The sequence below is a fragment of the Phodopus roborovskii genome, unplaced genomic scaffold, assembly GCF_943737965.1.
Source record: "Phodopus roborovskii unplaced genomic scaffold, PHOROB, whole genome shotgun sequence".
In the NCBI taxonomy this organism is placed as follows: Eukaryota; Metazoa; Chordata; class Mammalia; order Rodentia; family Cricetidae; genus Phodopus; species Phodopus roborovskii.
The window spans coordinates 2556983-2583413 of NW_026126415.1; the positions used below are offsets into that span (position 1 = coordinate 2556983).

General features: G+C 40.3%; 1 protein-coding gene across 1 annotated transcript in view; it reads right to left on the reverse strand.

Moving 5' to 3' along the window:
- Positions 1-3027: 3027 nt before the first annotated feature.
- The window catches only part of Itga1 (integrin subunit alpha 1), an 84744-nt gene continuing 61340 nt past the window's right edge, over positions 3028-26431 (reverse strand). Inside the window, exons 17-29 of the mRNA XM_051183058.1 lie at positions 25309-25445; positions 24232-24342; positions 23034-23243; positions 22256-22336; positions 19299-19375; positions 18401-18490; positions 16981-17083; positions 12675-12788; positions 10886-10990; positions 10640-10744; positions 9093-9185; positions 8118-8234; positions 3028-3181 (exon numbers count right to left, since the gene is read on the reverse strand). Of these exons, the coding sequence (XP_051039015.1) occupies positions 3137-3181; positions 8118-8234; positions 9093-9185; positions 10640-10744; positions 10886-10990; positions 12675-12788; positions 16981-17083; positions 18401-18490; positions 19299-19375; positions 22256-22336; positions 23034-23243; positions 24232-24342; positions 25309-25445 (1388 nt within the window). The 3' untranslated portion in view covers positions 3028-3136. The remainder of the gene's footprint in view (positions 3182-8117; positions 8235-9092; positions 9186-10639; positions 10745-10885; positions 10991-12674; positions 12789-16980; positions 17084-18400; positions 18491-19298; positions 19376-22255; positions 22337-23033; positions 23244-24231; positions 24343-25308; positions 25446-26431) is intronic.

Consider the following 26431-nt stretch of genomic DNA (forward strand, 5'->3'; position numbering starts at 1 on the left):
AAGAAGGCCTTTCTACCTTTCCTCAGCTCCCATTCAGGCTTGGGGCTTTCTTGAGAAAGTGGAACCAACCGGTGTGTGTGTGTGTGTGTGTGTGTGTGTGTGTGTGTGTGTGTGTGTGTGTGTGTGTGTCTCCTGAGTGGCTGGCTCTTAGTGGAGTGGAAGTTATCCTCTATATTTTCTTGCTTTCAACTCCTTTTTTCTTGCCCGTTCATATTGCTTCACTCGTATTAAAGGATGATTAGCCTTGGAAATTTCAAGCTAAAGGATGAGTCATCTGTAGCATTCTAAATTCTGGGATCTGATGGAACCAGTATTTTCAGTATCGCTTGCAGTCTGATTGGGTGGGTGCTTTGGTGTGTGTGTGTGTGTAGACTGTGAACACTTGGCTGCATCTCTGTACATCAGTTTTTCTACTGTGTGGTATGTAGTTTATTTCAGTGGTATATGCTACAGTGTCTCATACTAGTTGGCAAGCTCTGACGCACATTTCTAGGAATTCTACGAGCCAAACAGGGTTACGTTAGGTGCCTGGAGGTGGCTTGGGAGAGAACAATGAGGCCAAAGAGAGTCAGATATTGGGGTAATTCTCCCTCTTGAAGAGCAATTTGTTGAATGCTTTATTCGTATTTCATTGTGTGCGTACTCAGGAAAGAGAATGCAAGCATAGTTCAGTTCACAGTGGCGGGAACAATGCTAAAACAAATCAGGGCTACAAGGTGTTTGGTGATTTATTTTAATCCATTAGTTCATAAATAGTCTTAACTACCCCACAATTTTTCTTATTGCCTTGAAATAATGTTTTAGGATTTAGCATATTTCTTAACTAATTATATGTTCTAGAATATTTCTATGAAGCATATTTTGGACACCTGTTACCACTTTTTTTTTTTAAAGCAAAGCCTCTGTTTACAAAATGATAAAGAAAGTTAAACACTAAGGAATGTGAACACTATGCGAGAAGCAAAGGATACAAAGTTCCATCTCCGGTGTTGCCTTTGTGTGCTGGCTATTTTTCTGTTATTGTAAGCTCTGTCTTTTTCTGTTCTTCATTTCTTCCGTGTTTAAATGGTGTATGTATGTGTGTGCAAACAGTTACACACACACACACACACACACACACACACACACACACACACCTATATTAGTACAGAAGTCAGATGTCTGGTTCCTTTGAATACTTTAACATACGTTAGGAACCAGTGGGCTGGTGACTCTGGCCCCTTTTTATCTGACCAAACTGCTCTTCCTCTCCTAAAGCTGAAAACATTTTTAGTTTAAATATGCACACTTACAGCTCAGTGAACAAAGTTCAGTGCCTGGCAGTCCCTGACATCAGGGATGAATCTAAATGTGCCAGTTCAACTTCATTCCCAAAGGCACGGAGTTAGTGAGGAGTGTGTGCCCGAGTTGGGCGCCATGGTGACTGAGATGGGAAAAGAAGAGCTGGTGGAAGACCCGACTTCTGAGCCAGTGAGAGAGAGGCAGCGAGAATAGAGAACACATCTTCCTTCTCCTTTCCTGTCCGCCTTTCTCCCAGCCAGGGATGACTGCGGCATCTTCATGTCTGTCCCTTAGACCTTAGGATCTTACACCTAAGGCTGGAGAGCCTAGAGGTAGGCCGGATCTGAGCCTGACAGTAATTCCTCAGAAATACATTTCAATTATCAAACCCACCGCACTTAATTGTTGGTTTGCTGTGTTTCGAGGAGAGCAGCGTCCAGCTCTTTTGGGATTCTGACAGGTTCAGGTCTTACCGTGGTCAACCAAGTTGGGAAGCGGCTTTGGGCAGGGGGTGGGTGTGAGGGGATCAGCAAATGTTACAGCAGTAGTTCACACATAAAGGTTCTGTACATTCATTCGTTGTTAGTTTCCTCAGAAATGGAGCAATCTGGGAGTGCAGTTACAGCAGAGTCCAAGGTCCTCAGGAACTCCGGGAACACAGGTGTGAGGCGGCACACAATTTTCTATCTTTCTGTCGTTTTAAGTTGTGAAAGTACAAATTCTTTAATTCTTGGTTTCTATTTAAATTCTGATATGCCATGTTCAAAGGCAGTGTGCTTTTGGTAAAATACAAAACTAACTTGGGAGACTGCTTTTTCAATAGTGACATGAGACATATTTGGAAAATTAAAAATCTCCAAAATAAACACCCATATCTTGGGGTTTTAAATGGACCCTATACCACAGAGTTGAGAAGTCTCCTATTTTAATGTAACATCTGGAAGCCCTAGCATTAAACAGCTACTCAGCGGTGATGATCTTAGTCTTTTTGGGTCACCTATCTATGCTGTCATAGTTCATTAAATCATCTGGGCATCACACACACTGGCTTTCCAAGACTGATCACTGTTATGTTACACGAACTGCTTTAAGTGCTTTTTGTTTTTCTTTATAAAAGAGTTTTGCGTTTTAGAGCTCAATATAAATTAAGCGCTTTTACTTTTCGTAAAAGTTTAAATGAAAAGATCCAGTGCACTTGTTTTTAAATGTCACTCTCTTGACTGTCTATTCTACGCAGAATTTAAGTTCAATTGCATTATTCCCCAATCGCATTAGAACACACTATTTCCAATTACAGAACCCAAGAAGTCACGAGTGTGAGCTCCCGGATTTAACCCAGTTTTCAGTCCATATGTATGTGGGCTCTGCTGGCAAGGCTTTTCTCCTTAGACTTGGGAGGTTGTTCCCAAGCCATTCCGTTGTTGGCTGAGTTGGCTCTGAAAGTGTAACCAAGGGGAAACCTTCATTTATATTGTGCTGAGAGTAACTGTTTCAGTGAACACAAAGCTCTTTGTGCATCCCTTAAACACTCCACATTGCTTTAAAACACATAAACATAAAAGTATATTGGGGATTCTTCCTTAAAACGTTTTGTCTCTTTACTTACTCAACAAAAATGAGCAATTATTAAAATATTTCTCATCACTTTCTAAACTATATCTTTGGGTACCCTTTTTGGATCATATTTGATCTGTCACTTTCCGAGTGAGTAATCCCAGCCGCATGATGGATCACATTATACTTTTGTGACCATGTCTTTGGTTATATTTCTGAATTTCTTCTCACATGATTGTGGCAAACCTGAGGACAGATCATTGGATAACTGTCACTGTTTTCTTTTCTCCTGTAAAATAGTTCATTTCTCCATTTTCTTCTTTAGTGGCCTTTTGAAGAATCCAATCTGGTGAGAAAGTACAAGTTAAAACACAATTAATTATTTTAATTTAGGCAATAGATAGATGATCATTTAGTCATGTGTTAGAAAATCTGGGCATACAACTAATTCCGATAACTGATGCGTATTTTAGCTGACCAGTTAGTACCGAGTGTAAATCGGATAACAGCGGTCAAACTGCCACTGTATCTTCGGCTATTTCACTACAGTAGTGAGGTATATATCCCAGCAGAGATCGGGCATGTGTGGGACCAGCGGAGTTCTGGGAGATGTGAGGCAAGCAAACCTCAGTCAATCAACACTGGTTCAACTTTGCCATTGTCATGTTTTAAAGTGGCAGAAACTTTCCCATCCAGTAACCAATGGTCACAGAGTTTGTGGTGAGCGTGGTAGACGGCCATGGGGAAGGGGCCAGGGACGAGTCTGAATCATCTGGATGATTCTAAGTGGGTCAGAACATTGCACATAAGCTTTCCAGGAGAAGTTTCTTGAAAGACCCCCCCATGTCATTTACCTATAAAAATAGAGCCACTGATGGTAAGAAAAAGAAATCGCTCAGTGGTTAACGTAAGTCACATTTCAATATTCTTCGTCATTGAACCATTAGCACAAGTTATCAGCCTTTTATTTTTACTTCAAATAATACAGACAACAAAAACAATTGACACTCGATAAGGAAGTGACCTAAACTTATTTTAAAATTTATTGAATAAATTAAATCTCATTTAAATAATCTTTAAACCTAACTCTTAGCTTTTAAAAAACACAGCAGAGGGTACCAGGGGCATAGGTTTTAAATTTTGTGTGCTCTGTTTTTTTAAAATTTGAGTGAGTTAATTATTTGCAAATGTAGTGTATCCATATCACATGGATCTATGGCTAGCTATGGCTATTCAGGAGCATACTACCATGGTGTGTGTGTGTGTGTGTGTGTGTGTGTTGCAACCAGAAGCCAAACTCGGACACAGTTCCTTAGGAGCTGTTGCTTTTGCTTTTGGAGACAGCATCTTTCTTTGGCCTGAATAGCCAGAGAACGGGCTGGGGATTTTGTCTCCACTGCCAGTGCTGGGATTAGAATCTCATTATAGATAATTGCCAATATGCACAATTTAAAAAAAAAAGATTTGTATTTATTATTAACTGGGCTATCTCTGCATTCTGGGCCTACACACTTAATCGATACTGACTGGGCACTGGAGGGCTTTAGAGGGACAGATGATCAGAAACCAGTACTTCTAAGTTAGGAAGATTTAGTCAGGGCTGCTTTCTGTCAGAATCTGGTTGCTAGAAGACGAGGAAAGGATGGTAACAGAACAAATGGACTTGGAAACTGCCGTGAGGTTATGTTTTCCCAAATGCCAGTCATTTCCTGTCCGGCAGCTTTGGAAGCTCTGGTCTTGGATACCAGTCAGCTGTGCCCTGAGGATGGCAACTCAGGGAGCTTTCACCAGGGCAGGACGTGAGCATTTAAGACGAGGGTGACACACTACAGCTCCCAGCATGAATGAAGAGGTGGAGAGAACGATGGAGGAGGAAGAGGGTTTTGGTTGCTCCTTTTTGTTTTTGTTTGCTTGTTTTGTTTTTGTCTGTTTTTTGTTTTTGTTTGCTTGTTTTGTTTTTTGTTTTTGTTTGCTTGTTTTGTTTTTATTTGTTTGTTTTTTAATGTTATTGGAAGGGGCACTGCAGAGGGAACTAGGAGGTGAACGGAACTGGGGTGTGTTACGTGAAATTTGAGAAAAGTCGATAAAGAAATTATGTTTAAAAAGAAATCTGGCTCTTGCTGGCTTTCCAATGAGCGTCTTTTCCTCTAAAGACCAGCCCCTCTCTCAGCCTCCTTTGTTTAAAAATGTTTCTAAATGCCCACCTTAGAGACCAAACTTCTATGATGTCAACTTTTCCACTCAGCAGATTTTTCTAAGCATTGGTTTTTATTAAGGGGAGCTGGGTATTTAGACTAGAGATTAAGAGAATATAATTTGCAGTTCCTGAAAACTAAACTGTGACAATCTTAGCCAATGTTGGAAAAACACAAAGTAAGTTTGTGGCCCCCTAGACTTTCCCTGGAGTTTTGCTTTTCTGTTTTGGCTTCTGTTCTATAAATCATCCTCTTTGGAATTAACATAGTTCAAAACCCGATGGCAAAAAGTAGTGGTCAATGTGTAACGTGGGCAACGTGTTGAACAAATAAGTGAATTCCAACAGGTAAGATTAAAAAGCGAGGCATCGATACAGCAGTCCTCTTTAGCCACAGGCCTGGATGCTTGAAACATGGCCACGCTGAGTCTCAGACACGCTATGTTGTTTTCCTATGTATAATTTTGACGATAACATTGATATGAATTAGTCACAGCAAGATATTGTCAATAGTGAATAATGAAATAGGACGATTGTAACATTGTGTTGTAGTAATAGGCAAATGCATGTTATTATACTGCATTATATTTAGATGTCCTGGAACTATCAAAGAGAAACTGTGCCTGTGGGACACTTCCATTTCCCTTCAATAATTACACTGAAGGGGAAGCAAAGCTGTAGGACCAGGAACTCATCAGTGCCGGGACTTTGGCATCAGTGCGGATCAAGCCAGAAAACCAGAAAGCGCATGCTCAATTTTCCCCAAGGCTTCTGACTGCAGCGTTCTGCTTTACATGCTACTCAGCACCGAGCCAGGGACTTCTACTCTCGAACCATAGAAACAGGGACTTTTACTCTAAAAACCTGAACCAGGGACTTCAATTCTAAAACCAAGAATTTTATATTTTAGTGATTTCATGACATTCTGTCCCCATACTGTGCAGCAACAGAATCTACCAAAAAAAAAAAAAGGCTTTGGTGATAAATTGTTAGTTGAATCCAGCTGTTTACTAGTTGATTATTTATTTGGGGGGAGCTTTCTACCTTGCCTCTGTTTTAACATGCATGGGTGTAAAGTGCAGTTACAACAAATGGTTACAAAAGTTGTTGTACAGACAACAGACAGAGATCAGTATTCAAAATGTTACCCAGAACACTAACCGCCGCGTAGCCCTGGAAGACACGCAGAGCCTGTCTGTACATTCATCCCCTCATCACAGACCGCCGTTCAAATTAGTGAGGGTGCTTAACAGAGTCCTTGGTGCAGTGAGCACCTATGAAGAGGCAGCTCCTTCCTGTCTACCTTGGAATCCCAGTTCTGTTTGGGAAATCCTTCCTCACAGGAATTTGAATTAACTAAACCCTAAGCTGGTTAACTGACCTTTCGTGGGTGGTAAAAGATGATTTTAGAAGCATATATCATTTACCGGGAAACTGGGAAACATTTTTATTTTTACACGTAGGCCTTTTCAGGCCAAGGATGTAAAAACAGGTGGATGCAAATTCCCTTTTGTTTGTTTAAACAGAGGTGTGAAGTCAGACAGAACCCATCCAGCTATGGGCCCTGGCTTTCCTCTTCTCTTTCCTAAGTGCCCATGAGCATATTCCAACTAGTCAGAGCTCACACTGGAAGGCCACTGCGGGAGGCATCACTGGACACAGAAGGTATCAGAGGAAACCACAGCGTGGGTGTCAACACAAGCGGTAAACCAGGCCTTGGGTGCCACGGAGTGGCAAAGCTAGGTATTGCAGAGAGAGCTCGCGTCCTGGCTTTGCAGGGAAAGGACCATAGATTCCATTTATGCTACTCATGCACCATCTCCTTAGGGAAAACCCCCACAGAGGAAGTTTGCCATCACAGAGGCCAGGAAGGATGGTGACATCTGCCATTCAGCAGGAGAGAAACTTGCTGTATAAGCAAACTATTTGGTTAAATAATTCTGCCGTTCATACATTAGAAAAATGAATATGTAGTCATATTACCATTCTTGCATAATTTTTTGTTGTTGTTTTTCCAGACAGGCTTTTGCTTTGGAGCCTGTCCTGGAACTCACTCTGAAGTCCTGGCTGTCCTCGAACTCACAGAGATCCCCCTGCTTCTGTCTCCCGAGTGCGTGCATCACCAACGCCAGGCATTTTTTTTCCCCTCGTAATTTTTATTTAACAAAGCAGTATGTTAATGGCAGACAATTCAAATTCCATATTGTATTTAATTGAAAAAGATTGAATTCAAATTTTCTATGGAATTTTGTTTTTTTGGTAAATTCATCCTAAAAACTATCATCATAGCTTGCTTGAAAATGATATGTTCTTAAACTTCTTACCTTAAACAATCTCACTATTTAGTGAGATTAACTTGAGAGGAAACAGATTATCACCTGGTCTTCCAAAGGGATTTGATGTGGGGTCTTTGAACTTTATGTGTTTTATTATACCAGGTAACTGTTACATTGCTTGATCCTTATACAGCCACGCAGTATTGCAGAAAATGTGTTTTTCTGTTTGTCTTTAAGATGCAGACTGGTACAGCAAGAGCAAGATTCATCTCAACCATGACCCTGTTCTTTGTATGTCCTTCATCAACATAGGAATTCGATTTTTTTTCAGTCTTTTGAGACAGGCTGTAACAGCCTTGGCTGTCCTAGAACTCCTCTGTAGACCAGGCTGGCCTTGAACTCACAGAGATCTGGTTCCCAAGTGTTAGGGTTAAAAGCATGTGCCATTACCACCTGGCTTTTTTTTTTTGTTGTTTTGTTTTGTTTTGTTTTGTTTTTTTTACTTTTAAAAGTAATAACCATCCTTAGTAAAATTTTAGTTTATTGTTAAATCTTCCTCAATCATCCCCACCTGTAAAGAGATTCCCCAGGAATTTTGGATATTTGTATTCCCACTCGGGGCATACTTTTTTCCTTTGCAAAAATGAAATGTGTAATATTCAATGTATGAAATATTGCTGTTTTTTAAAAAAATCCTGCTTATCTTATAAATGTTTATATACTGCCTTATTCCAAAGCATTGGTAACTCGCAGTTTACTCTGCCAAATTTTCATTGGCTGGAACAAATAGTAATGATGATGATGGGGCTTACCTTCCAAAGAGCTAATATAAGCAGCATCAGGAGCAGCAGACCAGCAAAGGCACTCAGGAGGATGACCCACAGTGGCACTCTGCCTGGGACCCCGTCTTTGGAGATTTGAATAGGCAGCTGAAAGTGATTATTAAACCAGGTTGTTAGCACTGATAAGCACCCACTGGAACTCCCAGAACACGGAGTTCTTACAGGCTACGTTTTTCTACCAAACAGTATAATTAATCTCATGACTGCACACAAAAAAACTAAACAAAACAAAACAAAACAAAAACAACCAAAGAAAACAAAACAAAAACAAACAAAAAAACAATTGTGTTTACTTTTGAAAATGCCTTTCAATTACTTGAAACGTCCAATATTATCAAATTTATTATCGACAAGAAATGGAGCCCGTCAAAACAGAAATTTACAACCTGCATAGTATGGCTCACCTAGATGGGATATCTAAATTTTCCCAAGACAAGACAAGAAAGTCATGCCTTTGTCTAAAACAAGTCCTTTAAAAAGTCAAGAGTAAAATGTTTGTGTTTTTACCAAGGACTCAGCTTGAAAGGCCTCACTTTTCTGGGGGCATTCTCAAATGGCTAAGTGAAGGAGTTTTAAAACCTTACATACATATACTTACACACATACATGCATATGTACACACATACATACATGCACACATTTATATATACACATATACTCAATATACAGGCATTTTCTGGAAATAGACTTAGGGCCACTTAGGGCCACTTAGGGCATTTCCTAATGTTAGCTCTTAAGGAGGAAACTCACAAGCATCCTCTTTGTCACTAAAGCAAACATGGAAACATCCAGTTACTGTCATGGTGAAAAACGATACAGTAAAACATGGCTGGTGATGTGAGTATCTGTCAGGAGCATGAAATCGGGCACAGCTTCAGCCCCTGGCACTAACGGGCAAGCTTGGTGTGAAGCACGGCAAGTTTGCAGATGAGCAGTCTCACTTACCTCTCGTTTTTGGTTGCTGCTGCTTAACGTCAGCGTTGCGTTTCCACTTTGAAGTTCTCCCCTTATAGTAAGATTTAGGCTGGAAAACTGTGTCTGAAAGGCAGGTAGGTCTCATTGTTAATGTACCGTGCTAATCGAGATGAGAGATGGTCATGTGCGAGTAGCACAATTATTACACCTGCTGCCGTCACCCATGTAAGATCGGGCAGCATCAGGCCAGCTAACGCACCCGCATGGCCTGGGAGAGAAGCTCCTGAGGTCCCATCTCTACGTACGGAACCGTTGACGGCTGCGGGGAAGAAAAGTCACTTTTCCTTTTTAAAAAAACATTTTAAAATAAAAATATAGTTACATCACCCCCCTCTCTGAATCTCCCCTCCAGTCTCTCCTACGAAACCCCTACTCCCTTTCAAGTTGTTATCTCTATTCTTTAATTATTAGTGTCACATATGAGTAAATACAAAACACAGTCTGCTGGGCCTATTTACTATGGCTACGAGTGTGGCCGCTGGTGGATTCCTCATGTCCCAGTGGATGGGTGCCCCAACACCCATGCATATGGGCTGCACTAATTAGATTTGGTGGGTTATAAAAATAAATAAAAAGTTACAGACGGAAGACATGGCGTTGGGGGTGATTCTGGGAGGAGTTGGAGAAGGGAGTGAGGGATAGGTATGACCAAAATACATTGTATACTTTTGAAAAAGAAAAACAGAAATAAAAAACTGTGATTGTTTGTGAGATTAATACAGTGGTGCCTGGAGTACCCTTATACAACCCCCCTACCCAAACTGTCCCTTAGATCCTTCTTAAAGAACTCAAATAAGACCTTCAAAATGATTTCTAGTTGGATATTTGTCTAGGAAAACAAACTTCAACCTTCGCTGGCCTCTCATGCATGTAGGCACAGGATCGCTACATTCCGATGATGAAGACTATGCATTACCAGTATTAAAATGTCATGGCTTGCCAAAACATCATCTTAATAAGACCAAACCTAAAACTCTCAGTTTCATATGACCAACTAAATGTTTCCCTTAAAGAAAAAAAAAAATAAGAAATACAATGATCTATGTTCTTAAACAGCCTACATTCAGATGGATGTGGCTTTGTCATACAGAACATAGTTGCATCGAGATTTCCAAAGGAAATCACTGTTCTGTAATGTATTCATGTTCTCTACTTTGTTAATGATATCAAAGAACGTCACTCCATTATTATTTTAAACCTTAACGAAGTCTTCCCAAACTGTTAACGTAAGCATAGACTTCGGTACCTGAGAAGTAGTTCTCTATTGTACTGAGAACACTGAGGGAGAATACTGCCTCTGGCAGGGAGCTTTGGTGACTACTCTGTTACTGACAGATGGGGCTGATGAGCCCCACACAGCTGGTGAGGGAGAGGGCTGGTCTTACACCATGTTCGCAGAGACCCCCCCCCCCGGCCTCATGGTCTTTGCACAGCTGTGATTTGCACAAACATACTAACGTTGACCTAACACTTAATGATTTGATTCTGTAACTTCCCGGAGCAATGCAACCACTTACTTTTATGAAAGTTGGTTTCCACAAGATGAGTGAAACATTCACTTGGCTCACATCGGAAGGGGTGAGGTGGCATGTGATGGTGGCCAGTTTACAGGTGCTGCAATCCTGTGTGAAAGATACCTGTTAGGGTGCTTGCAATCTCATCACGGGATCTGTATTAAAACACGTCAGCTAGCTTTTATTTCTAAGTTGACAGTGGGTGGGCTGCGCTTGGGCGGCATAAAGTAAAATTATAATTTAGTTTACCTGGATCGTGCCTCTTTTGAGACCCTCAGACTTTGATATTCTCATTTTCTTCCCAGAGTTGATGCCAAAAGGATCCTCAAGGCTCCGGGGTTTGCAGTTCACATTCTAAGGAAGGGAAAAATTTCCCCATTAGAAAGTGGTGAGGTCAAAGGGAAAAGCTTGGATGGGGTAATAACGTGAAGATTCCGTGAATGACAGCCAGCGATATACTCCGAGTGTGCAGGGTAGAGGGTCCGTGAGGCACCCGCGATGTGTCCCCACTCCAGGGGACCATCACTACTTCTGTGACACTGGTAATTGCAACAGAGGAGAAATGATGCTATTTCAAACGCAAGATAGTTATTAAGTTATTGTTTCTCGAAGAACAGCTGATGAACTTCCATTATATATATTCCCACACTATATATTAAAATACACACATACGTTCTATTGAAAAAGAAAGTGTTAGCATGTTACTAACAGGCTCAGTCTGATGCCTGATTTCTTGGACCAGAGGGAAACTGCAGAGATTTTTTTTTTTCCTTTCCATCAGCAAAATATTTAAATGATTGCAAACAAATACTTTAGCTGCTGTGTTTTGTGTTTTTAATTCTGAGAATGCTTTAGTTTTTAGAAAAAAAGCTGCTTGAAAAGAAGGTATAATGTTAAACGTAGAATCCACGCATACAGTAATGATTTCTGTGGCTTTCTGTGTTTTATACATGAAACAGAGAATAATAAGGTAGTAATAATAATAATAAATTCCCCATAGTAATAATAACAATAATAATCAGCACACGTCTATTCAGTACTACAAGTACAATGGCGTTGTTTTGGGTAAGTGAAAAGTAATCTACTATTTTTGTATACATCTGTGTATATTTAGAAAAAAAAATTGAGGCTTCTTTATTAAATTGACTCCCTCAAATAAATTTAAGTGCGGCAGAAATTTCATACATCCATCAACAACGGCTGACATAAGATCTACCGGATTATACCATGATTCCAAAAGGGCATGGCCGAGTCCTAACATTCTGAACCTGTAAACAAGACCTCATTTGGAAACTCAGTGGCCACAGATGTAACTAAATTGAGGTTCTTCGGGTAAGGACATCTCATATTTCAGGAAAGCCCCAATCCAGTGGCGGGCCTACAGGAAAACACTGAGGCAGAAATAAACACAGACTCACAGGAGACACGGCATCAAGGGATGCAGAGCGTCACCAGCACACATGAGATCCTGGGAGGGAGGGCACTGTCCAGAGGGCATGTCCATTGTCAGCACCTTGACATGGACATGGCCCTCAGCATTATTAGATAATTAGCTATCACGTGTAATTACTCATTGTCTGCAGTTTGTTTCTGGAACCCTACATATTGAATTTACACACATTCTAAGTACCTGGTGGGAGTTACTAATTTTTAAATGTATCTCCATTTAAAAAAAAAAAAAAACCAACCTTACCTATCACAAGGGTCATACAAGGCATGAGGCTTACATGTCAGGCAAGGAAGGTAACAGGGTTGGAGAGATGTCTGAGCAGGTGGAAAGTGCTCACTGCTGGCCTCGTGACTTGAGTTCTGCCCCACAGCCTCTGGAGAAAGGCACTTGCTGCCAAGCCTGATGCCCTGATTCATCAGACTGTGGGACCCACATCGTAGATGGAGAGAACTGGCCGAAGCCTGTGGTCCTCTGACCTCCCGTGTGCACTGTGGCCCGTGCACACACTCCCCGTACACAGTAATTAGTGACTGTGATTTTTGGAGGAGATAACAGTAGTGACACACTTGAAAAGCATACATGACTTACATCAGAAGACGACCATCCAGTTGGGTACAGTACAGGATAACCATCTGACGTCAAGTTGGGGAAAGAGATTGACAGCTGAAGTTCTGGCATTGGGAAATGGCTCCTTTTTCTGATCTGTAGGGAAAAAATAGACACGTAATCATTTTTGACTCTTTCCAAAGCATCCTTTCCATGTTACATAGTCCTCTGTTCCCCTCCCCTCCCCCCCCCACTCTTCTCATGTGTATGGGCATGTGGTATACGTGCATCTGTGTATGTGTGTTCACATGCATGTGGGCACATGCATACATGAACATACATGCATGTTTGTCTGGGTGTACATGCAGAGGCCTGAGGTTGGTATCAGGGAATTTCCTCCACAATTTTTTGGCCTTTTTCTTTGAGGTAGGGTCTCTCAATCAAACCCATGACTACCTGGTGCACCTAGTTTCCCGAGCTAGCATGTTCTGGGGACGCCATCCTTTGTTTGTCTCAGCTGATCTGCTACAAATTCAGTCAAGCTGTCACACCCATCAGGAACTTATGTGGGATCTGGGAATCTGAACTCTGTCCCACTTTTTAGACCAGGGTTTATGCTGCTGGGTTCTGAGATAAAAGGTAATTTTGGTTCTTGTTTTTCTTTTGTTGTTGTTTGTTTTGTTTTGAGACAGGGTTTCTCTGTGTTGCCCTGGCTGTCCTAGAACTCACTCTCTAGACCAGGCTGGCCTCCAACTCAGAGATCCACCTGCCTTTGTCTCCTGGGTGCTGGGATTAAAGGCATGTGCCACCACTGCCAGTAACTTTGGTTCTTAACTGATGCTAAGTTATATAAAATTCTGAGTCATCCATGTAAAGATGGCTCATGATGTTATGTGGGAATTGGCTCAATTAATCCAGCAAGAAAGTGTGAATGCCCATCATATGCAGTTGCTACTACTATATTGTTTAATTCTCCCTTCACTCCAGGATAATAGTAGATTGATAATGCTATGCATATGGATAATACTAGGGTTAGTTTCCATCAGTTTGAACACATCTGTAATAAACTCAGTCACCAGTAATGTGTTGGTGTTGAACTAAAAAAAGATAGCAAAGAACTAACTATCCTTTGTGTCACTTAGCTGAGATTAATCCAGATTTGAAATCTGTGCTTTTCCCTCCCTATGTTTTCCATAATTCCTGTCTATCTGCTGTGCAAGTCTGGGCCTGTGCTGTTTGAATACTTTTGTTAGCTCCATGTCTGTATATATCTGTCCCATTTTTATATATATATATATATATATATATATATATATATATATATATATAAAATCTGTCTCTTATTGAGCACTGTCACAGACAGCACCACCACATAGGGAAGAAATGAGGGACACTTTCCTGAAATCTTTAACAGACTTTTATAAGCCACTGTCCCCATCTGACCCGAGATGACCTAGATAACAAACACACAACACACACTACCGTGCAGTGTCTGAACATTTCTCTCAGAATTTATGGTGGATATTCATTTTATAAGGCTCTCTCAGCATATTTACTGTTTCCAGCAAATGATTATCATAACACATATACATAAAACATTATGCTGAGTATACATAATTTTGCATCATAGCTACACGTTAGTTAAGTTGCTCTCTCTCTCTGTGTGTGTGTGTGTGTGTGTGTGTGTGTGTGTGTGGCATGCACACAAATGTGTGGTTGTACTTGTCTATGTGGGGGTATGTGCAGGCCAGGGAGGTTAGGTGTCATCCTCTATCTTTGAGACAAGGTCTCTCACTGATCTGGAAGTTCACCATTTAGGCTAGGCAGGCTAGCCAGTAAGCTTTCAGTATCTGTAAGTCTCTGCTTCCCAGTGCTAGGGTAATAGGCATGCCTAGATTCTTCACTTAAGTGGGGAAGTTTTGGGATGTAGAAATAATTGACTTGATCCATACAAGAAAAACGCAGCATGCTTTTGGTTGCTTCAACCTAGATAATTGTGATGCCCTAAAGCCATAAGTCATTTCTAACCTCACTAGATGGGGCCTGCCATCACTGCTCAGGTAAGCCAGACACCCACTGGCTTCCTTCCACAATTGTACCACAAGCTATGGACACTACCTCACTGGCTATTGATAATCCAGTCTGGTAGGCGGGTTGACTTCCATCTTAGTTTCTGTGTGTTGTGATCCACTAACTCAGAATCCCCATTAATGTACTGAATTGGGACTACCAGGTACAATGCTCCCCCTGGCTACCACACAAGTATGATCTCCACGTCTTACACATTCTTAATGGCTTCTCTGCACAATTTATTTATCTGTGTGTAAGAACTCTTTAATCTTCACCAGCAGATGCCAGGACTACCTAGCTAATAAAACAGCCTATATTGCGAGCTGCTCGTATCTGTAATGATTCCACGTGGTTGCTGAATGTTAAGTCATTCATCAACCTTCGAACTGTAGAGATTCCTGAAGCTATGCCTGGCTTCATATATGAACACGGTCTGCATCCACCTAGGGTAATATGCCTGGGGCTTGCCTGGCAAGGCCTTTCCGTTCAATGCTATCTGCTCCTGACATTCAGTCAGGAGTCACATATTCTGAAATTATCATTTTTTCTTATCAATAAACAGTCCTTCTTAAAAACACCAGAAAATACTGAAAATAAGCAGAAAACACCTTAGTAGCATTTTGCTGCATAAAATTACTTGTTTTTATTATTTGTGTGTATTATATCTCACATACACAAAAGCAAAAGTTTGTATTTCATTAAATCTATTGTGCTATCTTCTCCCCCCCCAATAACAGTCATTTGAGGATGTGGTTACTAACAGGTAAATATCAAGCACAATGTTACCTACTTCAGTTGTTACCATGTGAAACTCACTATGCTAAATATCTGGTCTACAGAACTGCCTTAACTCTTAGCTCTAACACTTGCATCCTCTTATCTTTATTTTGTCCATGAGCAACAATGTGGAAACAATAAAAAAGTTACAGGCATAGAAAACTGATAAGTAGCAACTGTAACTAAAATATTAGAATGCATTGTCTTCCCACGGAATACATAACATTGTCTTTACCGAATGAATGACAGTTTATTGAAGTGATTTCACAGTGTTAGAGTTAATAATGTAAGCCTTTTAGAAGAGTGCTGTTGAATTTTTTTAATCATTAATAATTTCTTAGGGAAATTACCAAAGTCACTAGGGAAGTCACTAGATCTCACCTAAATATGATGTTTTATTTTTATCCCATTAATTTAATTCTAGAACTTAATGCAACAAAATAGCTAGTGATAAACTGTTGTTGCCTACGTTGACCTTACTTATAACACAGAGCTGCCTTTTCAAACCTGGAGCCTAATAAGTTACAATGTATAAAGATCTACAAAGTTGAGGTGTTTTTCCTTTTCCATCCTCTTCTTTGTTATGCTACAGAAGCCTAATAGTCTGAATTACAAAATCATATCCCAGAATTGAGCAGGAGATTGCATTCAAACCAATTTCCAGAATGTAGTCTATCAAAGCAATTTTGGCAGAGAACACAAATTCCTCTCAAGAGCATGCATTTATTCCAATTTTGTATGAGAACTTCATTCTTCATTGCTAACAATTCCCCAAAAGTTTAAGACTGGCTTCGTTTATAATGGTGTTGTATTACTTGATGGCATATGTACATAAATCATTCATTTGAATTGAATGCTTTTTTTCTCCTTGAGCAATACTGAGTCTGTAAGTGTTACCCAGACTAAAGCCTGTTTAGAACTTACATAAAGTTTGCAACAAAGAATTTAAAATGAAAACAAAATTAATGTAGTAGAACATATCACTTAAGGAGACTATAGTGTAAATATTGGCAATTTACAGTATAGTTCATATGAAAGAGAGCAACAGACAGAAAAGAGACAATGACACAATGAATAAAGAAAAATATTCACCAAAGAATTTTGAAATAATGAATTTCTGAAATTATCATGATTCCACGAAACATGATTTTCTTAGCCATACTAAAACTAAAATAAAGTGATATACCTTGCATTTGTACCTATTTGACACCAGAGTGACTTTCCTTCTAGGAAGTTACTCTAAGTTAGTAAGTCTTACTGTAAGGGAATTAGAGACTTTGACTTTTAAAATTGACTCATGCTAAAATTACCAGTTTGCACTCAATCTTAGCCAAATTGAGGCCAAGAAGTGATTAGATTATCAATTTGGACAAAATTTTCTAACATAATTAAATTACAAAGAAAAATGTGCTAAGATGTAGACATTAAATGTTGAAACACTTTCTTGTTTCTTAATACAAATAACTTACTTACAATATTGACTTTGAGATAATTTTCTTACCATGTAGAAGACATTGATTTCATTTCCAATGTCACTAGTGGAATTAATAAGTTCAGGGATAGTCTCATTGGCTGCAATTGAGATGTGGTGTTCACTCGCAGAACTTGAAATAAATAATTGGAAAAATAAAATAAAATGCAGTAAAGTTTATTAGACTTCATTCTTTTCTTTTCTTATGTAATCTGATTCCATAAAAATATTTACAGAGCTCAAAACAGAGAGATTCTTTTATCCCCAACCCTTAATTAAATATCCGAGATGCTAAGTATCACATAATTCAATAGACATTGTTGCTTACCTGACTCCAATATGTTAAATTTCATGCAACTTTCAAAATAGAATTCCATTGTTAGTAAGTCAAGAATTTCCATGAATGTACTAGCATGTACACTTAGAGAAAAATCAGACTGAAATCTGATATTTTCAGTTGTGCTGAAGGTAGAGAACCTAGTTTTTAAAAGAATCTTTACATTTATACAATTTCAAAGTCCTGTTATCGAGAGATGGAGAAGCTCAACCTCCCTATGAAGGTCATGGTCTTTGGATGATCCTCGTAGAACTAAAGACCATCTTTCAAACCAGCACTTCAGCCAAGAGAAGACAAATAAGAGATATGTGTGCCAAAACTCGATTTGAATTAAGTGGAAAGTTGATGGGAGAATCTTTGTGCTGACAGAAGCTGATAGAACAAATCAGACAAAAGGCAACAGACTTCAAAGGCTAAGAAAGATAAGCAAGTCTGTGTGCCTAGCCTATAAACCTTGCTTTATGGCCTGTCATTAGCAAAGAGACAGTGCCATAAGAAACAAACACAACAATGAGCTGTTAAACTCTGTTGGCCTTGACACTGGCTCTCATATTTTTATGTGTGTTGTACATGGTTATTATAAAAAGCTTGGAATTCTTATTCTGTAAAGGAATTCATAAGCAAGGGACTCTGTAGAGTGGAAGTTTACTAACGTGATTGGCACATGTAAAGAAAGAAAGGTCTGAATAGAAAGAATGGTTTCTGAATCGTGGAAGGAATAAATGGTTGACCAACAAGAATTGCTTTAACCTTGTGTGGCACAATGGGCAAGGTTCATCCTATCCCACAGGAATAGTGACCTAGAAACATGCTGTCGACCTGTGAGAAAACACTGCATTTTGCCAAGGACTTTGGCTTACATTTATGAGCCAAGCCCTGTCACTGGCATGGTTTATTTTGATATTTAGTGCACACAGGTTCTCACGGAAGAGATTTAATATGTATGCAGGGCACCACACCAGACGTTTACACTCGGCAAGTATGGGGTGGAACTGTAGTATTTGCCACTTTAACGTTCTTGAATGGTGATGCTTTTGGCCAGGAATCACGCTAGGCTAGGAAAACCATTGGTAATCAGAAAGCTGTCAGTGAATGAAGTTGTCTTCGTCCTACCTGTGAAAGTGTAGTCCGACTTCATATTTTACTGGGATGGATATATTTACTTCATTATCGTACAGAGATTCGGGTGGTTCTTCGCTGTCACTGGAAAACACAGCAACTCACACTAAGCATTACATTTGCTTATTCACAGACCATCTCTAAACATTCAAAAGAGAAGTTTACGTAGGAAAATTAATAAAATACAAAATCACTGAATTCTTCCTTCCTTTTCATTGAGAGGAGGAGGAGTACAGATAGGTGTTGTTAATGCTCCCAAGTTGATTCTGCTGTTGTGGTAGAGCTGAAAGCCACACTGACTCAGACCCATGTTTATGAAAATTGTGTGAAATAATATATCTTACACTCACTCTCTGTGACTTCACGAGCTTTGCTCTTGTCGGTTTAGAGGACTTTGTTTTCTTGCATGTGTTCTGTGATAATGTTGAGAAGCCTTGAGCAATCAGTGTGAAATTTATTGAAGTGTGAAAGGGTGTCATTACGTTTATGTGATGACTCAGTTGACCTTGACAGACAGCTAGTAAATGTTTATAAATTAGTAGATCCTGTTGATCGTAAATGCAATTTAGCAGATATAAGTGTTGTGTAATTACAAGGTAGTCTGCAGTTAATATTACCAATAGATTATCCAATAGGTAAAATTATTTATTTTGAGTATGAACTCCCCCACTGTTGCTAATTACTTCCAAGGTATTTTGTGTGTGTGTGTGTGTGTGTGTGTGTGTGTGTGTGTGTGTGTGAAGCAAAGTGCTTCATGGACTGTTACTTCTGCTGATCTCATACAAGCTTCAAGAATCTTGCAGTGACACTACAAAGTAAAATCATGAAATTACACGAAAGTAATGGTATGCACACACCACATGCATATATATCCACACATACATAAACCAACCTTGTTGCAAGTAAATGAATAATTGCATTTTCTGCAAGTTGTGAGGTATTAAACTGGAATATTATTTTGAAGGTTACCTATGAAATTAAAATAGATACATTAAGAGATCAGGGAAACATCAAGCTTGAAAAAAAAAATACAGTTTATATAAATTCACCACCTAAACAAAAAAATATAAAATTACTTAAGAAACATTATCTTACAGAATACAGCCTCATCATGCATACAGATTTCTAAATGTGGATTGTGTTATGCTTTGCATATTGCTGTAGCCTAGATGCTTTATTCCATGTATATGCTCAAGCTTAATGACCAACGTTATGATACTGGGAGCTTGGTCCTTTTGGCAGGTGATAGGTCATGAGCATCCACAGGAGCGGGACTAAGGCCTTTATGGAAGAGGTGCCGGAGTTCAGCCTCTCCTTCTTGCCCCCCAAGGACGCAGGGAGAAGACATCTTTGAATCAAAATGTCCTCTTTGGACAATGGGCCTGACATTGTCTTGATCCTGCATTTTTTCAGCTTCCATATCTATGTGAAATAGCTTTCACATTAGTGTGCTACTCTGTTCCTGCTAATTTTTCATAGTAGTCTTAATGCTCTAAGACACATGGTAACATTGAATTGAATATTCACAGTTGTAGCATAATAACACGATTGTGGCATGATAATAATTGAAGTCTCTTTCATACAGAAAGTCTCTTTAATACACATGCTAGTCGCCATTATGAAACATGGAAAACATACTTGATTTGTTAATTTGGTAGTGTAAATGTTTTTGAACCACTATAGAGTAATTAAAGAAGATAATACAAAAAATGACTTAGCTCTTAGAATAAAGTGCTATGAAAAGACATTGTTTGGTTTGTAAGAGTTTGCAATACTGAAGAGAAAACAGAAAGTGTTTTTGCTGTGTGAATATCGTACATAGACAGCCCTCTCTTGAGAAGCTCCGCCTGTACACAGGGCCTGTTTATGCACACCAAGAGTCACACTAAAATAAATTACTCCTAAAAACAAAGATCACCTGCATGTGCTTGCCCAATGATCTCGTCAAAACACTTACGTATACTAATCTTACTTGGTGCTAATTCAAGTATTTAAATTTCAGCCAGAAAAACATTCCAGAAATACCTAATTAATGGAAACCACCTAAAATTATATCTTTATGATAAATATTAGACAGAGAGGTTGTAATTTGCAGCTTGTGAACAATTGGCATCATTTACAGATGGGGTGGTGGTGTGAGGTTAGCACTGCTGTATCATAGTACGTAAAGAATTTTCTTCTCTCCCATACATGATCTTATTTTACATTTAGAAAGAAGAAAACAAATTCTTTAAACAAAGATGGTTTTTCTCCTGCCCTGGAGTACTGCTCTCCAATCTAGTAAAGGGGCCTTTATTGGACAGCTCTTCCCTGTATCTTCTTAACCTTCACAACCAGCCTGGGCACTTGAGTCATGGTAATTTCCACGGCCTCTGTGTCTGCAGGAAGATGCTGACAGAGAAGCAAGCCCGAGGACGATGCTTACTGTATATTTTCATAACCCTGAAACACTTAAATTGAAAGTCTCTATCTTTAACCTAAGAATATTCTAAGTGTGAAAGCCAAGTAGAACTTGCTTGCAAATCCCTCCCCTTGCCCATTGTATAACCTAAGAAGTATTTTTTATCTAAGCTTTTATCACAAGCATAAGGAACTGCTGCACTGAGAAAGAAATATTTAAGTTCAATGCCATCCTCAAATGGAGCAGAGTGACTGGATATTCACACACAGAATGTCTGAGTTGGGCTCTTCCAATGTCCATAACCCAGAAGTCCTTTTGCATGGATCACAGACCCAAGTAAACAAGAAAGTCATAAAACTCTTGGGAAAAAAAGATCCCAAAAGTTTCTAAGCATGTATTTGGTAAGAGACTTGAATGTAGATTTTTATGAAGCTCCCCTACAGTTCAGTAGTACAGAAGACAGCCTAATTTAAAACCAGGTTCAGAATGGGACGCGGTGGTTCATGCCTGGAATCCTAGCACTTAGGAGGCAGAGGCAGGGAGGCTCATGAGAGTTCTTGGTACCCTGGGCTATATCATAAGTTTAGGGCTAGCCTGGGCTTCAAAGTGAGGTGCTGTCTCAATAAAAATCTATTGTAGCAGCTATTTCTCCAAATAGTGTGTGTGCGTGTGTACGCGCACGTGTGTGTGCGTGTGTGTGCATGCATGCATGCGTGTATGCGTGTGTGCGCACGTGTGCGTGCGTGCGTGCATGTGCGTGTGTGTGTGTGTGTGTGTGTGTGTGTGTGTGATGAAAAGTTACTCAAGACATCATCACTTGCTGCTAGGGAAATGCAAATCCAAGTCACAGTAAAGCATTGTTTCACGTCCACCAAAACAACAGCAGCAAGAAGAAGAATAGGAAGATAACATGAGAAATTTGAGCTCTCATTACCCTGGCAGGATATAAAATAGTGCATTTGCTAATCTTCTAAAGATTCAGCCTTTGTGTCTGAATGTGACTTACGAAATACTTAGATTTGAGTATGGCTTAGCTTTCCTGGGCTTCTATCACGAAATAACTTAGACTGTTAATTTATGTAATTCATAAACACTGCAGGCTTCCTTTTCATAGTTCTGGAGTCTGGGAACTTCCAAGGGAAGACACCAGAAGACTGGAGTGTGATGGAGGCCTGCTCTGTACGTCATGTGATAGATGGGACAAAGATGTCTCTTTAGCCTCTCGTGAAGCCACGATTCCCAGAGGCAACACTTCCTAATGCTGCCACACTGGCGATTCAATTTCAGTGTATGATTTCACAGAGGCATGACAATCGTTCTCTAGCAGGTATCAGGCTGCAGGCATTTTGCACTCAATGCATGTGGCCTATGTCATCACGGATTGCCCACTAGAAAGAAGGGTTTACACATTGGTCTTCAATGGCCACATATATTTTATGCCTTCTCACCATTTCCCCTGTCTTCAGGAAAGGGTATCCAACTCTGCATGTGACATTTCGATTGGATTCACAGCTGTCTTTTTGGATCCCCTAAAGTGGAAAAGAAACAGAATTAGAGAGGAGACACAGTGAAATGTTTAAATTAATCCTTTTAGAATTTTCCCAGCTATGCATTAGCAGCTGCCTTGCCAAGGTTTGTCTCTTGGTTTAGCTTGGAGAGTCGCAACCCCAGAGGACTGACAGTTCTGTAGTTCATGGAGATCTGAAACCATCCGATCCCCTTTTGTCTGGCAGATTGAATAGTCAGGGGTAACAGAGTATCATAACGGCACCTGTGAACAGGAAACTTCAGTGGTGGATGTCTAACCCATACACCATCACTGTCAGAGCATCATACAGATGCAGAAATGGCCCAGTGGTTAAGAGCACTGGCTGTTCTGGACTGTTCTTCCAGAAGACTCAAGTTCAATTCCAAGCACCCACAGTGGTCTGTAACTCTAGCTCATGCATCCAATGTCCTCTTTTGACCTCTGGGTATGTGACCAGATACACATAAGGTGCACAGATATACATGTAGGCAAAATACCGATACGCATAAAATAAGACGACAAAAGTTTTTAAAAACTCCGAAAGTTTGCAACTATGACCATTAGTGTATTCTAATATTTAAACAAAAATGCTTCCTGCTCTTCCCAAATCAATATTATACAGTGAATTATCCCAGTAGCATGAAAAATAGGTTCAATAAGTGATCATTAAGAGAATGAATGAAAAACAGCACGTTTACCTCAATTCCTGAAAAAATCAGATTTGGGGAATACTGCACTATAGTCCTGGTGTTGTAGGCACTATCTCTTTTGTTTTTCACTGTGAGGCTGAGATTGAACTTGTCATTCTGGGACCTGACAACCAGCAAGTTCTTCTCTGTGGTGGACACATCCAGGGTGAGGTCTGAGATGCACTTTTCCTTGTTTCCACAATCTTTGGCAAAGGGAATCTGAAAGGGTCACAGGAACGTGTTTTTTTCACAGCATAGTTAAACATCTCTGCAATCCACTTGTTAATTCGTGTAACAGAAACGGCATGGCATTCAAGAGAGAAAGAGCTCCACAAGGGACTTGGCTGCATCGCTGAGGTCGTAAGGGGTTTTACGTTCGCTGCTGACTTTATGGGAGAAAGAGTAAACGTCGACGTGTAGTCTTAATGCCCCGGTCCTTCAAGGGAGGTAGATTTCATAGGTACTTTGCACTGGTATCTGTTCCCCAATGAAGGACAGTGTCCAAACCTCGAGCCAAGAACTCCCAGATTGTAATCTACACAGCTTCACGTGTGTGACTTCCTACTAAAAAGCATGAGATGTTGAGGAAGCCGAGAGGCAGAGAAACGGTCCAGCCGTGTGTCTGGAAACCTTACTTGCATCTGTTTACATTTAACCCTCCCCTTATCCAGTCTGTCATCATGAATGTCCTTCCTAGCCTCTTCTCTACAACTTCCAAGTCCCCTGCCACCTCTCCCCTTCATCTCCTCCTCATGTTAAATCAACCCATTAAATGCTTTATTCTATGAGTCGTCTTGGTAATGATGTTGCAATAAAACAGTAACCAAGACACAAGCATTTACACCACAAGCCTCCACCAGGAAGGCCAGGGGTGGAGCTATGCTGCGGACCAGTGGCTAGCTGTGGTCCATGGATGAGGTCCAGTGTGAGTGCTTCATATACATAAACTGTGTCTCACAACTTAGTGCTTATTAGGACAAATGGCATTTTCAATAGTTTATTTACAGTTCCCTTCAACCCCAGCAAGACGAAGTTAGAGGGACTGGGAAAAGTCAGGAACTGCCCAATCCCCCCCCCTCTCTCTCTCTCACACACACACACACACACACACACACACACACACACACACAAAAGATGTAAATTACATCTTTCTGTGTTTTGAGTTTCTCTAACACATTCACAAATAGACATTGTAAGTTAACCTTACGTGTTCGTGGACTGAGTTCGGCAGAGCGTCATCAAGCACTGGCCCGTTCTCTGGATCAGTGAGATTAAAATCCAAAGTCACTCTCACGGAGTCCTGAAAGTCATGCTTATCCTACAAGTTGAAACAAAGCACTTGTCACTGATGTCATGCTTGCTGGATGCTACGACTCTATTGTGGCATCTTTCTGCCCCTGTGGTTTACTGGAACATCCTTGCTCACCTACTCTGATATCACATCATCAAGGCTCAGGAAGCCTTGGCTTCTCTGCAGTGGCACAGCTTTTCTGTCTTGACAAGGGTTATGGCTTGAAAGTGGCCACCCCAGAATGGCAGGTCACTTCCCTAGAGTTCCACAGAGGGACTTGCTGGGGTCCCTCCAGTAACTCTCCTGCCTGGATATACCACCCTGAGCTACATGATTAAAAAATATTGTTTCTCTTGAAACAATACCCATGCTAGTAATCACTTCTGGGAAAGTGATCCTCTCACTTTAAGAAGGCAGACTCTTCCTTCTGTATTCTGCTCATATACATCTAAACCTATGGGATTTTGTAATGCATACTGACATGAAAATGATGTGAACATATTTGGTGTTTTCCATTCTGCAAGAACCATTACTTTTGGTGTCAAGAACAACGATCTTCATTCCCGTTGCTGGGAACGGTCTTATTGCCTCTGAGGTGTGTAGCTATGACATTTCTTATTGTATACAGAGCCCCTGAGACCAGATGATTTACCCACAGTCATTCAGAACATGGGGAGGGTGGCATATAAACTGTAACCCATTCAGCTCCAGAGCAAATACTAAAAAAGCTAACATAATCCGAAGGGATGTTGTAATGTTTGAAACAAGTTCATTCCTTTTAGTGTGGGTCCCTGGACTGACCTTGTAGGTAGGACTGCAGTCATTGTGAGCAGGCTGGGGCCAGATCTGTCTGATGCTGATCAAATTTTATATGAGTTCTAACTCATCAGTTCTCGGTTAGGAATAACTAAAGAGGAGGGCCAACTACACACACGTGCACACCACCCTCTTATCAGTCTGGAAGAAGGCAGCTGTAACACATGATTTACTTGCCAACATGTAGAAGGAGTGCCTAGTGCATTCTGATTCTTGAACTGTGATGTTTCTTTGAATCCTTCTTTCCTGAGTCCCAGAGAAAAAACTCCGCGATATCTGCCTCAGAGAATCGAGGGTGATACGGTACTGCATATCTACAAACACGAGGGGACACGGGATAGACCGGTTTATTTGGGGATGATTCTCACATGATCCAACTCCAGATAGCATTATAGAAATAGCCCCTGAGCAAATGAAACGGTAAAGGATCCTACACCGAGAATATCTGTATTGCGACAGTACAGAGATAGACACGGCCATGGACAGAACATTGAAAGTCTATAGAACGGCTCCAGGCTTCACTACGCCTTTATCGTTTAAGTTATAATTATGTGTAATGTATTTATACACACACACACACACACTCACATAGACATACATGTGAACTATGATTTATCAACCAAATCTGAATTTACTAAATTTTTGTTCAAAAATTTTTTTTATAGTTTAGAAATATTGGCAAACAGCCTAGGATAATGATTAATTTCAATAGAGACAAAAATAAAGACCATTTTTACCTTTTTGTAGAAACATGTCAACTTAGGCTATGTCCAAAACATGAGATTCCACAAAATAAGCCCTCATAGTTTGGCCCCTAACATAGTTCAACATCATTGAGGACTGCCTTAGAAAGTTCAGAGAATAGTGCTGAGGGGGCGTACAGACTGACACTACACACTTGCGAGGACCACACACAGAGCGGGCTGAGAACAGGAACCCCTGCCTCATTGAGTGAAGAACCTTGGGCTGGGTGTGTGTGTGTGGGGGGGGTGAAAGTTGGGTCATTTGCAATACCAGTCTTTACCAGGAGGGGGCAGGCAAAGAGAGGATTCTTTTTCGGGGGGGGGGGAGGAATAATCTTTTACAGACATTTTTAAATGCTACCTGTGAGAGTGTATATAATATAAATATATAGGGAGGCACAGGGAAAGTACAGAATTTTGAGGTCATCGTGTTCAAAGATGTAATTTCTGCTGCAGAATTTACTAGGCTCCATAATTGTTCCTCTTAGAGAGGGAATGATGGCAAGGGTCAACAGGACAAACGTTCTGAGCAGCTCATTATGCTTGGGAGAGGTCAT